This window comes from Antedon bifida, chromosome 8 (assembly GCF_963402885.1).
Source record: "Antedon bifida chromosome 8, ecAntBifi1.1, whole genome shotgun sequence".
Taxonomy (NCBI): Eukaryota; Metazoa; Echinodermata; class Crinoidea; order Comatulida; family Antedonidae; genus Antedon; species Antedon bifida.
Genome location: NC_136233.1, coordinates 5613188 through 5629276, shown reverse-complemented (window position 1 = coordinate 5629276; position 16089 = coordinate 5613188). Strand labels below are relative to the sequence as shown.

Sequence of the window (16089 nt, the reverse complement as noted above, 5' to 3'; positions counted from 1 at the left end):
TAACTAGCTAGGCCTAGGCTATATGCATGCAGCCAAGTAAAATAGGCCTAACAAATATTGCAAAACAATTACCTCCTCTTCTTCTTCCGAAGTAGCCACTAACGTTTGAACAGAACATGATGATAATGATGCCCGTGATGATGATGTTCTTGAAGATTGTGGTTTATCCTTAGCAGCATCATCATAGCCTAAAAGAAGTGACGGAACCGCATTTTTCCGTAGAACACGTCTTCCCTTTGTCCCGTACGGCTGAAACGAATCCTTGGGAAAGTGGTCACTGCATATCCTTGTGTTGATATTTTGAGGTGGATTTTTCAATTTCAAAATATCCAACCATTTCTTTAACATCTTCTTGTCTGCCAACGGCAACCGGTGGTACGTGACATTGATGTTCCTTCCCGACTTATTATGGCATTTAAACACCATGCAGTGCTTCATTTTTTATCTAGGCTAAATTGTGTAAACGTGCGATCTCAAGATGTTTCGACAGTGACAACGATGAGGAGAATGAAACAGGTCCTGAGGTCACAGGTTGTCGCGCGTTGTGGTGTTTGTTGTGTGCATACCGGATATGGCACATAATCATCTCATGAATATTTAGTAGTGAACTATTGAACTACCTAACTACTGAAAAAAAGTTTAACTAGATTTTGTAGGAGAATTTGACGGATTTTTTTAAGTAACAATTTTTAGAAAAAATCGTGCATTTTCGTAATGATTTTTGTGTCACATTTTCTATTTATGTATATTAAATCAAATACTATATCCAAAAATCCTGCCTGAATCTGGCCTTTAAGAATACGGGCGTAAAGATTTCACTTTCTCCAATGTAAACTCATCTGAAGTAGGCGGCCATACACTGTTTGTGTTCCTACTTATTTATTTATTTGGAATTACACCTTTAGATCGGTGGCACACTTAGCACAAAGGTGCATCCTTCACAATATAAAATATAACAATTAACAGAAAAGTAAAAAAGGCAAAAGCAACTATCAACCCCTAACCTACCTCCCCCCCCCCCCCCCCCACACCTCCAATTTACATCGATACATACAGTAGATCATTACTTTACACAAATGAATACAAAACAAGATATAGTAAAAGTGTATTAAATAAAATCAACTGATAAACACAGCTTATTACGAAAAACCCACCAACCCCCTCCTCCCCCCACTTTTTTTTTTCAATTTACTTAATGTAGCAATGTAGATAACATAGTTATTGAGTCATGGAATTCAGTGATTAATTTCAAAATTTCCATGCTTGTTTTAGGTATCTTTTACAAAAACTATCCAAAATATTTTCACACTCTTCATCAATTAAATTATCTGAGTATCCCAAAATATATTTAAGTTTGTCATTTTCATGAGAAGTATAAAAAGTATCAAACATATCTTTGCTGCTATTTCTATACATATCCACATATAAATTAAATAATTCCTGATTACGTATATTATTTAAAGCTGGGCAATTAAGGATGAAATGATGGATGTCTTCGTCCGAATTTTTTATTATTATCAATATTCCAATTTGCAGTTCTATCATTCAAAGGTAGAGTATTTGAACGAGCTTTAAATTTTAATGCAGCACCTTCAAAATTAGTTTTATCAATTAAGTAGTTTTCAAGTCCAGGTTTTGATTTTAATGTTTCATAGATGTGGAGACTTGATTTATTTTGTAATTCAATCTCCATTCATCTATCATTATAGAGTTAAGTTTTCTTAAGATTTCAGAAATTGGAAAGTAGACTTCTTTATAATTTGAGAGAGTGGTGAAAATATTTTTGGATTCACAATTACACTTCAAGAGAATATCGTTTATACAAGATAGAAACTTATACCTTAAGTCTTTAAATTCACAATTAAGTTGTAGCATTCCAATAAACATAATTTTTGGCCATCGATAGTTTTCCATCTTTATAATTCTATGGAAGTATTTCATACGAAGAGCGTTATGAAACTCGTTAATTGGAGACCAACCAAGCTCTCCATATAAGGCGGCACAAGGTGTATTTCAAGGTGCTTTTCCTACATGATTACATTACTTGTCTTAGGATCAGGGCTGCTGAGTATCGTTGCTTGGTCCCTTCAACCACAAATGGTTGAAAATTTACAGCGGATTCACATTCACTCAGATCAGTTGATGTTCAAGACTCTCCGACTGCCTCCTCAATAGCATCTTCTCCTACACTACGATGCACACAATCTCACTATCAGTGACTCTGTATGGGCAAATAAATCTTAAAATTGAATACCACATATTAAGTCGTTTCTTTATTATGTGATCTGTATCTAGAAGCATCTAGACCTTTAACTTCACTAACAGTAGATATAATACCTCAAGCAACTTTGTCAAACGCAACATTTTGTTACCTTTAATTATTCTCTGTATAGATCTACATCTGGGTTTTCAGTTTTACTGTAGCATCTACATACTCTTGTACATTTTAAGTAGCATGATTGGTGATACTTAGCTTCAATAGCTACCAAATCTTTTTAATAGCATTTCTTGATCTTCTTTAGCATTGTTTTTTTAAAAACATCCTCCATCAATTGTCTCACACTGCACCAACTTCTCCACTCCCCGTTTTCTTGAAATGCTATTAGTTGTATTGTACACAATTACAAGCAATACATAGTGGTGGCAACGCATGTGCACGATCAACATCAACTTCAGGCATCATAGATCACAAAAGAATCTTGGGAACTTGCTGTTCATCACCTGCAATTTCCTCAACGTTTGGAGTAGTTTCCAACACTTCTTGTGCTGTGAAAGAATAGTGTTCAATAATTAATATTCATTGCTACAGTGTCTATGTGACCAGATACTAAATTACAATGACAGTTAATGGAGTTGGAATCAAATTAAAGGATGAATCTAGGAATAATAAAGGCAAGTTGCTGATGAATGAATTAAACACATTCTGTTTTACGCTGTACCAGTTGAGTACAGTATATACTTTTACAGATATTTTCTTTTCTTCTTATTTTTATTTTCTTAGAGGCCTTGGCAATAAGTGCTTGACATTATTATAATTATTATTAATATTATATATTCTGAAATTTACCTTTCAGTCCCTTGTGAGGATAACACTCGGTGTGGTATCCAGGAATCCCACCACTTTTATTCATACAAAGGTTAATTGTGATTGGTACAACTGTTGAAACGAGTTTCTCATTCTATTGGTTTTCCATCTTTTGTACACTAAATGCCCTGACTTACTAAAGACAAGGTAATGGATACTTATCCGACATAATTACTTTAAATTTTTTACTTATGGCACTGTTAACAATATCTTTAGCATTCTTACTATCTTTAGTTCCTATTATTCTGTAAGTTGTTTTACTGATTTTCTCTACTGTCTTCAAACATTGTTTATCGACGCTATAAAACCAAGCTATTGCACAAAATGTTAAAACTAATTAAATTACTGATTCGCAAAACAACACCAAAATTTTATTGTTATTATTATTTCTTCATACGTCTTAAAAAATAAAGCCTCTGTTTGCAACTATTGGTAACATAGTATGTTAGAATTGAAAAAATTCATCTCCTTCCAACAATATTATTTGAAACCAAATTTTTGTTTATACTGAAGGACAAAATTACATTGAACTTACCCAACGTTTCATTCATACTTTTTCAAGGTAGTGATGTCAGCTTGATTTGCCGACACTGATCATGGCATACTCACATGATGTTATTGTGACATGCGTCCTCTATAAGTTGTTACTTAAAAACCTCTGGGTGAGTCCCACGTTATGGAACTGTTGTCTCTGGTCGTGAACACCACATACTTTAGTTTTGGAAACATCATATACAGGCAAAAATCTGGCATAGCTATGGGAAGTCCAATTAGCCCAATCGTTGCAAACCTGTTTTTAGAATGGTTGGAGACTGAGGCCAAGCAGAGCAAATGACAACATCAGACCTACTTATTGGTGAAGGTATGTAGCAGTGTTTTAGCTGTGGTTAAAAAAGAATCCATAGAAGATCTTAACCAACATCTTAACACCATAGACCCTACTAAAAGTATCAAGTTTACTACAGAAAGAATGGCTGACAACACTCTCCCGTTTCTGGACTAAAAAACTGACGGTACAATAACAACTTCGATTTACAGGAAACCCAAACATACAGACCAATAGTTGAACTTCAAATCAAATCATCCTCTTGAGCATAAGCTGAGCGTCGTTAACATATTAGTGGACAGATGCCAAAACATAATAACAACACAGCAGAGCAAAAGAGAAGAGATGAATCACATAAGAAAAGTACTTAATATATGTGAATACCCAAATTGGGCCATTGATAGAGTGATAAACAACAAAAAAGAAAAGAATAGTCGGAAAAAAGGAGAAAATAAGCAAGACATGCATGGCAGCGTAGCTTTACCCTATGTGAGAGGGCTATCGGAAAAGATACGTAGAACACTCACTAGCCATAAAATTAACTCTTACTTTGTACCCCAAAACAAATTAAGATCACATTCTAGTACACCCAAAAGATAAGATTAAGCCGGAGGACACAAGTGGAGTAGTGTATGGTGTACCCTGTATGAATTGTAACCTAATATACATAAGAGAAACCGGTAGAAAACTGGGAAACAGAATAAAAGAACATAAAAAGGGGGTAATGACAAGGTCAAGCAGAATGTCACAATCAAACATCAAACACATAAATCTGCAATTACAGACCATGCTACAAAGGAAAACCATACACCTAATTGGGAGGCGAAAGTGTTAAAGAAAGAGGGAAACATAAGAGAGGATGGCAAGAAGCAATTATAATTAGAAAAACTGAAAACAACATGAACAGAGATCAAGGAGGAAAGTTGCTGCCACGCATATATGATGATGATACGCATGATGAACCCAGGTTTTCAAGTAACAACTTATAGAGGGCGCATGTCACAATAACATCACATGACTATGCCATGATCAGTGTCGGCAAATCAAGCTGACATCACTACCTTGAAAAAGTACGAATGAAACGTTGGGTAAGTTCAACTTAATTTTGTCCTTCACTATAAACAAAAATTTGGTTTCAAATAATATGTTGAATGTTCTTTCCAGTTAAGTTTATCATCAATTATTGTATCTATTTATGATGTTTTACAATCTCAACCTTATCATTCATAATTATCAGCTCAATTTGGTTTTTATCATGTTTCCTATAATCAATAATAACCTCTTTTGTTTTCATGATATTCAACTTCAAGTAATTATCATTACACCAATAAGAGAACCGATTTACATTATCGAAGTATCGAGTAGAATTATCTTTTACAAGACCAACAAGACAGGTATCATCAGCATATTTTACAGTAAAACACTTTGTTAAAACTTGGTCATCTATATTTAGCGTCTTCAAGTACTTTATGACTTTCTTTTCTTTTGCGTTTATGACAGTAGGGTCATGTACATTCATTTCTGATGAGATATCCAGATCACTATCTACAATTGTTGTTGTTTCCTGAACATAATTTAAATTCACGTCAACAGATTCTATTACATTAAAGGGCACATTTCTGGTGTACAGAATATATATACCATTGTCAGTTGTAACATCATTTATTCTTCCTGGTTTTCGTGCTGAAAACAATTGCCAAGTCAAAAGTTGATCATTGAATGAATAAATATCTACATTAAGCAAGTTTGCCATTGCACTTATTTCAGTATTAGAAGCCCATGTTCCACTATCCATTACTCTTTTTTTAAACACATATTCATTAACTGTTCTATATTCATGACTTAATGTATTACTAAACAATTCATCGGTCTCCAATAAATGATTAACAATTGCTTTTCTTAGAATTAAATGATTATTTTCCGTTCCTGAAATAATGTATGAAATTGCACGATAAAAACAATTACCATCACCAGTAATTTGCTTAATTTGTAGAGGGTTCCCAAAACTAGCGTTGATAATACCAACATTCTTACCAGTATGTTCACTATTAATGCCTACTTTATTACACATGTTTTTCTTTTGTGCTTCTAAGATCGGAATAAATTCAAAATTCTTGTCTTGTTTTTCTCCATATTCAACATTAACAATTTCAATGTCGTCATTAGTTTGCCATCTATTACTTCTTGAAACATGACCTTTTTTATTACAATGTCTTTTTACTTTTAATTTAGAATCAATATTCTTGTCAGGTAATGTCGTGGTACTATATCGGCGAGACGTACTAGGTTCATCAACATCAAAATGTTCTGAGTTGTTTTGTTCATAATTATCATTTAATATGACAGAAGAAGCGGAACATAAAACCATAGACTTATTTTGAACATTTACACCAGTCAGTTCAAACTCCGTTTTATTTAAATTACAGTTCATTGATCTTGCTAATCTTATACAATAACTGTACACACCTTTCCAAGATGTACTGTAAACTAAAATGCTCTTTCCATGTTCACTAACACAACCAACACAATCTCTTGCATGTGGATCAAATATAAGGAAACCATTTACACGTTTAATTACAGCAAATGTACTTGTGTTAAAATTCATGAAACATGCATCATATTGGTGTAATTCTTGTTCAAGAGCTTGATTTAATGACAAGGCTCTATATTCAGCCATCAATTCGAGATTACCATCTATTATACCAAACACCAATTCTTTGGGAGATATTACAAATGTGTTATCCAAAATATCCAATTCTTTTGGCAGTTCAGAAATCATTAACGGGTCCTCATTGATAGTGGAATCTTTTTGAATATAGTAGTACAATTCATTTCCAAGAGTCAATATTGTGTCAAGATCTTTTGTGTAAAATACATTTCCATTCCTCTTAGTTGAATAAAGAATAGCTACAAGACTATTTGCAACACACTGTTTACCACGTGCATAGCCAAATCTAGGATTCCCTTGATTAAAACTACCCTGTGCTATAGTTCTATTATTAGTAATACTATTACATGGGTTTACAACACTTTTATATTCTTTAAACGACGCAACGTCTTTAGTATCATCATCAGATATGTTGCATGCATTGGTTGAAACTTTAATATCGACACTGTTATCATCATTCATATTATATTGTTTAAATTCATTTCTAGGTTGTGTATTTTGCCTAATTGTTCCATTGGATGTTTTTGTTTGTTCCTTATCAATTATTAATACTTCATGATCATCAAAACTACTATCTAATGTTAGTTGATGATTAATTTTGCTATTACTCTTTGGTTCATCACTAGCTGTTGTGTAAATGTTGTCTTCATTACGTTTTATTTTTAAATTGTCATCATTAGCCAAGTAATCTGAAATATTATTTCACTAATCTCTTCCATTTTATGGTTATCATTCTTTTCTTGTGATTCTTTCTTATTTGACCTCTTACTTTTGACAAAACGACCTTTTTTTCGTAATTGTTTCATGTTAGAACCACCACCAGAAACTTGTTGTATTGTGTTCGTTATTTTTGTATTGTTTACTTCTGAAAAAACACCACTTGTAGGCCTACTTACATCAGCGCTTATTGTTTGTGAATTGTCTAGTACATCCCCGTCATTGTTTTTTCTATCCACATTTTGATTCACTTTCATTTTCTTTTTTCGTCTTTAATAGAAATCTTTTACAGCTTTACCAATATATGTAACACTTGGCTCTATAGTTATTATACCATTTATTACCCGCTTTCTTCGTTTCTTATTCCCTCTTTTTTTATTTCCTTTTTTCTGTTATTGGTACTTTTTCTTGATTTACCTTTATCCATTTACTATCAAGTAAATCTTCACTTCCTGTTTGTTGACAATTCCTTTTGGTATTATTCTTTTTATATTCTGTCGGTTGGACTTGGACTCATTTGTAGTTAATTCTTGAAAGTTAGTGACATACTCATCATGTTCTAGAATCATATACCTATTGAAATGACAAGGAATACCTATATCGCCCAACAAATTACCAGCAAAATTACTTTTTCCACACATTGGACAAATCCAAATTACTCTGGAATCACATAGCTTGTCTTCAAAAATATCTCTTACACATGTCACGTGGATATATTTACTGCAACAGTCACATATTATGTACTGTAGTGAATATATAGAGTTGGTTCCGAGCATTCTCAGGCGTATATAAATCCACGCGACGTACACTGACACTGAATAACGATTTAACAGGCCCGTAGAGTAGGCATTGTCACTTCTTCTTCTTCTTCTTGATACTTAAATCATGTATCTTAAACAAAAATGTTCACCGCTGCCACCATGTAGTGAATATATAGAGTTGGTTCCGAGCATTCTCAGGCGTATATAAATCCACGCGACGTACACTGACACTGAATGATTTGTCATACAAAAAGTTTACTGTATTCAACTAAAACTTTTATTTCTTGTAACTCGATTAATACATCTTTCTACCAGTCTAGACCTTTCTTCTCTATAATCTATACGTCTATCTACTTTGATCTTATTTTCTCTTCTCCTCTAATATCTATTACATTCTACTCTTATACTGGACATGCAAATTAGGGGCTTCAGAGGAGGATAACATTTTCCCTCCAAAGTTTCCCTCCAAAATTATACGATTTTGATTGGCTAATAAAATTAAGCAGACCTAGTCTAAAGCATCCTTATCTAAACACAGGGAATCAGAACAGAAATATTATGACATGTACGTATCGTCTGCTTTCACTTCAATACTACATAGAACACATTTATTAAACTCTGAGGCAAGCGTTATACCATAAGATAATAAGTTTAGGATATCATCAACTATTTCTTTAAATTCTGCTGTATCTTTGATAACTTCACAATCGACATTACATGTATCATCATTTTCCAGTTTTATAGTGCTCATGTCTCTGACATTCTTAGATAAACAACATTGATCAAGTAGGTCCAAGATTTCATCAATGACTGTTTCAAATTCTGTTGTATCTATAATACCACTATCAACATTACCAGCTGTATTGACATTATTGTACTCTTTATTTGTATTTTCTTTATTATTCTAAAAAAAGCACCATAACATTAAGAAGAACATTAAAAACAACATACCAATAATAAAGGTTATTAATTGTGTATCCATTATGTATGGACAATCAAATCCAGAAATTGTTTTCAAATTCTATACAATTGATGTATTCTACTTCGTAATTACTTTATACAAATATGTTTTTTTTCCTGCTAAACTTATATTTATCTTTCCAAATTGTGTTTCGAGACAACTAATGTTTATATTCACTATGCCTAACTTTTTTGGTTCTGCAAAAGTCTTGATAAACTTTCTATAGATAATAGAAAATAGATAGATATAGATAGATAGATAGATAGATAGATAATAGACTGCTGTCTATAAAAAGATTTAAGATTTCGTTTTAAATCATCCAGTGGAGATTTTGCTTTAAATTTTGCTTTCGTTGTTGCTGATATGTAATACATTATTCGGTTAATCCTCGTTGGTACTCTCTTTCTGAGAGCAGGATCTCTTTCGGAGATCCGGGTCTCTTCTGAGACCCAGCGGATTAATTCTTCAAAACTCTGCAATAAAAGAGAAAGAAAAATTATTAATAATGTTATATATATTTTTTCTCTACCCTATGACTTATAAGAGAAAATTCTTGCATAGTATTAGTAATTATAATACGCATGATATAATCATTCACTTCACAATCTTTGTGATTGTTTATGAAATTAATCGCTTAATTAAACTCATTAGTCGTTAAAGATGATAGATCAAAGAAACATACTATGTTGTGAGTCATAACTTGAAAATAATGTAGTCCAAACTATATGATTCTAGTTGGTATCTTTTACATAACCCAATTTTTTTTATAGGTTAAAATAAACTACAAAAACTATTGTATTTTTTTTAATAAGGCCCTGTCATAGGTATCATGTAAAATTAATAATGATTAATCGGCAGCACACTCATAATACACAAAATACTGTATAACACATTTCATGGTACCTGTAGTAGATTTTACCGATTTTAAATGATGTAAACTTTATTTTGCATTTTTAACAATTTGTAATGTATTTGTTTTATCATGTCTTGATATTAATTGTATTGTAGTTTTCATATCAAGGGATGTAATTTTGAGGATATATTCCCATTTCACACCAAAAAATTAAACTCCACCTTCAAATAAATGCCTTCCTTGAATAAACGCCTCTCTAAAAGCCTCCTTGAACAATAAACACTACAGAGCATTTATTTGAATAAATAAGATACCTTAATATGGCAAAAAAAAATCAATATTTATTAATGATTTTCGATTATGTCCATTTAAAATTTGGTGGTCTTTGCATTGTACAAATGTTTTCTCTACTTTGATAAATTTTATCTTTTTTCTTTTTCTATTTTCAGACTTCATGCCCAAAATATATATATCAAAAAGATCTGGCACTTAACACATTGACTGCCAAGGCATTTTCCGTAATTTCTGTCCCAGTGCCAAGTCCCGTTTACATATTAAATTACAGTTTGAAAGTGTAACATCTGGTCACAGACTATCATGATGTCATTCAAAATACGATGGCGGGAAAAACCGTTGAGACGTATAAATACGTCACTGGCAATGGTCCAACAATTTTATTGACTTTGCCAGGAACGTAAATATACGTCGGGGATTTTCCGCGCTAAAATCGGTCAAACTGTTCATATACGTCATTGTCCACGCTCATACGTCATTGTCCACGTGCATTATTATTTTTATTTACTATTAGCGCAATTTATGACATGTTTGAGATGATTATATTGAGTGTGAGGGCGCCATCGTATCAACCATATTCAATGCATGAGGGAATAAACACAAACAAACATATGACATTTATTTTTAGATTATCGTTTACGTACATCATTCATAAACTGCCATGCGATAATTCCTGTTCCAATCACCACTGACAGCGATTCTACATACAATACAAAAGTGCTACGATTTTGACGTAGTATTACGTCTTGGCAAGTAGCGACACGCAATTTTTGACGTATAAATACGCCGTGGCAGTGAACGTGTTAAAGACACTAAACATCTAGGTTGAGGAACGAAATTGTTGTCATATTATGTACCAATAAATCTTGATTATCAAGAAAACTAAAATTAAAATATAAATTGGTAAAAATTGCTTTATCACATAATTTGGACAAATGTGATCAACCTTCAGAAAAATTTATAATATAAAAAAAATTGTTTACAGAGGAGATGGTCATAACTAACCAAATTAGCTTTGTAGCCAAAGGCTGCCAACATTTCCCCACAAAATCCAAAACAGTGGCAAATAAAGGATTTACTGTATTTTTGTTACCACTGGTGTTATAACGTTCTAAACAAGAATGTATTCGTAATTGACAAAAATTCTCAATTTGACACTTTGACTAAATTGATGTGTGCAAATTAATTATTCATTCTTTGTAATGTTTACACTTGATAAATGAAACAATTTCCACAATTCAAACTGTGGGGCCACATTAAATTAGCCTAAATTTCAAGTTGGGTTAAAATAAAATGTAAGATTCGCATGCAACTATTTTAGTACAGTAAACAATTTAGAATATTGTTCAGCAATAATTATATTCACTGTAATGAAAACATTACTAAAATTAACCCTTTCACTGCGTGTATCTGGACAGGCCAGGAGGTATAAACAAATGTCAATTAAATGCACATATATACCTGGCATAACCGGGTACGGGAAAAACAATGACTAAATCATAATTGCCTATAATATATAATAATATATTTTTTTTTTCAACAAACTTGAATAAAATTTGCAATTAATTAAAATGTGTTTCCAGGACTAAATGTTGCACCCTCTTTTGTTTATTACTGTCTTAAAATTTTCATTTCAATGTGCTTTAATTCTAATTTTAAAAAAAACAATACAAATATTTGACATTTTTATTTGCCATTAATGTATCATTATTCATCAATATCCACTAGGAAAACTCTAATTCCATAATAATTTCTTTAAAAAAATAGTTTTTATCATTGATTTAATTAAAAATACAGGGACTCCCAAAATAGCTGTAATGACGTCACTTCTGAAAGACTGCTGTATTTAGCTTCTAAATATTGTTTTGCTGTTAACCCTCGTATATATATAGTATGACGTAATTAACTGTTTATTATTCATGAGAGTGTTGTTCAGCCTAGCGTGACATCTATTAAAATGTGATCGAGGAAGAAGAGATTACCAATCAAATCACGCATGTCCATGATTATGGGCGGCCGTTAGCGCCAAAATAAACCAACATAGGAAGACTAGAGTTATAATTTTCAGATATTTTCTACAAATCGCTCACTTGCATTTAAATCCATAAATATTACTTTTTAGGTCATCTTAAAATATCAACTATTGTTATGGTAATTGAAACAATTTAAAGATTTTAAGGGTGGGTACAAAACTGCATTTGCGCCTTGTACGAAATCTTTATTATTTATATAGACCTATACTGTGTATTTTATGACTCAAATAGTACAGTGCACCGCTGTAAATAAACGTATTTTCCATAAATCATAAAAGGCAAAAGTAAAATAATAACCAGAAATATAATTAAATGTTAAAGTGGCTTTAGGGTAATTTAATCAACATTCGTTATTACTAGCCTAGCCTGTGAAATAATAATTTATTAATTTGGGCTTGTATAAACTTTCAAAAACGCACGCGTCAATAGAAAATAAAAAAGACACCGCCAACGTCTGGACTGAAACGCACATCCGACAAAGATTTCATATTCCAGCGCTATATCTTTGGTTAATAGCTGAGATGATGGCATAGATATAATAAAGAAGATATAAAATATTTTTTTCTCATGCCCTGTTCTCCAGATTATTAGACTGGAGGAATTGGCTATGCTTGAGCAGGATCTATCAAGTGAAATTGATGTATGAAACGCATTTCTATATGGAACATTAGATCATAATGTATGTTCTTGGTGCATCCAGGCCCATACTTAACTTTCCTACAAATATTGAGGTTGCATTCGATAGATTCTGTAAAAGCTTCGCTAAACGGCCGTGGAAGAAAAGAAAAAAAAACTGAATTAAGAATTTTTTGCATCGATACATACAATTATCATCAACGCTAAAACTTTAGAGCTGAATAATTTACGCGCCTGCAAAATTACGTCAGCGCAAAATATCTCATATCAAAGTTTTGGCATTGAAATGGCAAATGAAGCGGGGTGGTGTACGGCGCCTGACGTGAATCGCTCATGTCGCAAACTATCTCTACAGAGAAACTCTAGATTTTTGTTTGAACCACCGGGAACCGTTACCTCAAAGTTCATTAAAAAAAACCTATTTTCCTATACACGATATTCTGGTATAAGAAATATAAATCAATACAAATATTTTCGTATAGAATATCATTCACCGTGATACAATAAACAAACACTTTTAGTACTGTATTTTATACATCTTGACAAGAAATTAATAAATATAATACAGTACAAATTTATAAATCATCTGCAATCAACAATTTGACTACAACTATAATGTTAAAATATCCTACAATTGTGTGTATAAATGTTATAAAACTCTATTAAAGGACGGCTATCTAAACAATGTTTCATAAAGAACGCGAAGAAGAGGGTATTTATGAAAATAAATACAGTACAGATGTAATCTACATTATTTTTACAAAAAAAGCAATAAACATATTTCACATGACACAATTTAAATATATATTAATTAAACGTTTATTACCATTTTTTTATCGACTCGACATTGTTAGTCGTTTATCAAAACAGTTAACACTAATTAACTAAATATAATCTGTAGGCCTACACAATTTAGTCCTCAAAATGTAGCATTTTGATTTCTGATATAAGCCCCGAACTGTCGGCCGAAAACTCTACACCGCAGGGTAAAGTGATAAGGTTGATATCAAAATGTGTACTTTCCGGAAGCTTTAAAAATTCTTCTGTTTCCAAATAAATATCGACTGGATATCTAAAATAAAAATAAATTTAAACAGCATTACTACAAAATAGCATTCAAATATTGTTGTGTTATAAATTTAATACTAAAATATTCCATGTCTGTTAAGTGAAGTGAATTTTAATGAAAAAAAAATATACAGTTTTTATAACTTGTTAACACAAATATGTTGATTTTCATTTTCAAAGTTATTGTATATTTTTGTGGATTTACATTAAAAAACGATAGTAATAATCTTAAACATGAAACTTCATGTTCAAGGGCGGATCCAGCGCGTTTGCGCCAGGGTGGTGCATCCATGTGGATCCATCCTTGAAGCAAAATGTGAGGGTGCATGTCAATTTTTAACTGATAAGATAATGTGAGCGTTTGAGTCCGCCACTGTAACAGAAGTCACTGATTTTATTTTTTTTTTTTGACCAGGCTATCGAGGGAGCGCAACTACCACTTAACAAATAACACCCCGGGGCGTTTATTTTTAAAAATACGGTTATGTCACAATTTCCCTTTTAAAACATTCAATAACACTGTACAAGCATCAATACAATAATGTAGAATTTTACATACCCATCACTGGTGTCGCCAACAGCGATAATCACACCCTCTACGCTATCCATACCATTCGCCTATAATACAAACCAAATATAAAATATAATTAATATTGATTAGTAATTTAAATGACACTACTAATTGGTTAAACAAATGGAGTTTGACAATACAGAGCGATGTCGATTATACAATTCTTTCTACTCGATATTCATTTACAATAGCTGGAAATTAAATCATAATTAATCATTTTTCGTTCCAATATAAAAAAATAGAATTTCAGTTTAAAGTAGTTATAACAAAACAAAACTTACTTCTACCACCGTCGACGGCGTACTTCTTAGTTGTCTGTCCTGCACAACAACTGCACTGATTATCACCTCATTTGCCACTAAGTCAATGGTGGGTGCCGCCGCCTCACCCCACAGCACTACTTCCATCTTTATATCTCCATTTCCTAACGTTATCGATCTTCTCTTATACAAATTAGTACATACATACTCTCCCATCTAAAATAAAAATTACAGCAATGAAACAACGGTAATAACATTTCATAATTTTACATAACCCAAAACTATCAATCACACTGTCATTTCAACTTTTCAACAAAATTCCTAATACTTACCCCAGCATTATTATCCGAAATTCTGAATTATTCTCAATTTCAACAATAAATATGTAAAAAAATAAATAAATGAAATATAAAATTACCTCAACAACACATCCCTGCACCGAAATTCGTTTCTTCTGTGGACTACCCTTCGCCTCCGATAGAGACACAACTTCTGGTCGGATAAAATTGTTTATTATCCCCATGTCAACATTGAAGTTTGCCACTTTCGTCATGACCTACAATCGCAAATAATAAAAAACGGAAATTAGGCCTAACAAATTCTCATGAAATATTTAAAATCTAAAATCTAAAGTATTGATAATATGACTAAACTCAACTCAATTAAGTTTTATACTATAGTATAGGCCTATATTGTAACTTCTGTATTATTTCTTCCAGGACTAGGCCTCCAGGACTAGGCCTCCTAGACTAGGTCTTCAATTTACAAGATTTTCTATATCCATGCGCAGTTAACAAAACTAAACAACGTCATTTTAACAAGTAAATAATAACGAACTAAAAACATTACCTTAGATTTTGCTGTTAACCTCAAACAATCATTTCCCCCAATTACGTCTGTAATTATCACCTTTACACCAGTTTCCAAAGTCATCAATTTGCTCATGCTTGGAGACTCAACATCATTTACATAACAACTGATAACCATTTTACCCCCCCCCCCCCCTCTTCAATTATCATGCCCACTCCAAAATACCCCTCCTTTGTCCTCTTTCGTTTTTCAAATTTCTCCACGATGTACATTTTTTTTAACATTTTAATTGAAAACACTTCTTACTTTTGTGAAACTTTAAACGAACTAAAAAAAAAATATTGTTTGGCCAAAAACTGGGTGGGGTTGGGTTATCACCAATCACTACTATGAAAAGTTAAAATGAACCAATCAGGTTCTATCACTGTTTTTGTCATTTTACTGTAAACAACCCTTATACTGTAACTTGTTTACAAGCAGATTGTCTTAATAACACCTCCTTAATGACTTGTTTTGATGGTATGTTCATCTGGGTTACTGCCCTGG

The 16089-nt window shown here is 32.3% G+C and overlaps 2 protein-coding genes across 3 annotated transcripts; both read right to left on the bottom strand.

Moving 5' to 3' along the window:
* Positions 1-5100: 5100 nt before the first annotated feature.
* On the bottom strand, positions 5101-7041 carry LOC144850395 (uncharacterized). The gene has a single exon (XM_078707668.1). The coding sequence runs from the start codon at positions 7039-7041 to the stop codon at positions 5101-5103; it is 1941 nt and encodes a 646-aa protein (XP_078563794.1).
* Positions 7042-13699: 6658 nt separating this feature from the next.
* LOC144850148 (uncharacterized) lies at positions 13700-15911 on the bottom strand. Of its 2 annotated transcripts, none has more exons than XM_078707364.1 (5): positions 15583-15911; positions 15152-15289; positions 14755-14949; positions 14462-14520; positions 13700-13906 (listed from the first exon to the last, which is right to left on the bottom strand). In XM_078707364.1, the coding sequence occupies exons 1-5, from the start codon at positions 15718-15720 to the stop codon at positions 13747-13749; spliced, it is 690 nt and encodes a 229-aa protein (XP_078563490.1). In that variant the 5' UTR covers positions 15721-15911; the 3' UTR covers positions 13700-13746. The 2 variants fall into 2 exon arrangements, with proteins under 2 accessions (XP_078563490.1, XP_078563491.1); XM_078707365.1 differs by having other exon boundaries at positions 15392-15667.
* Between the last annotated feature and the right edge of the window lie 178 nt (positions 15912-16089).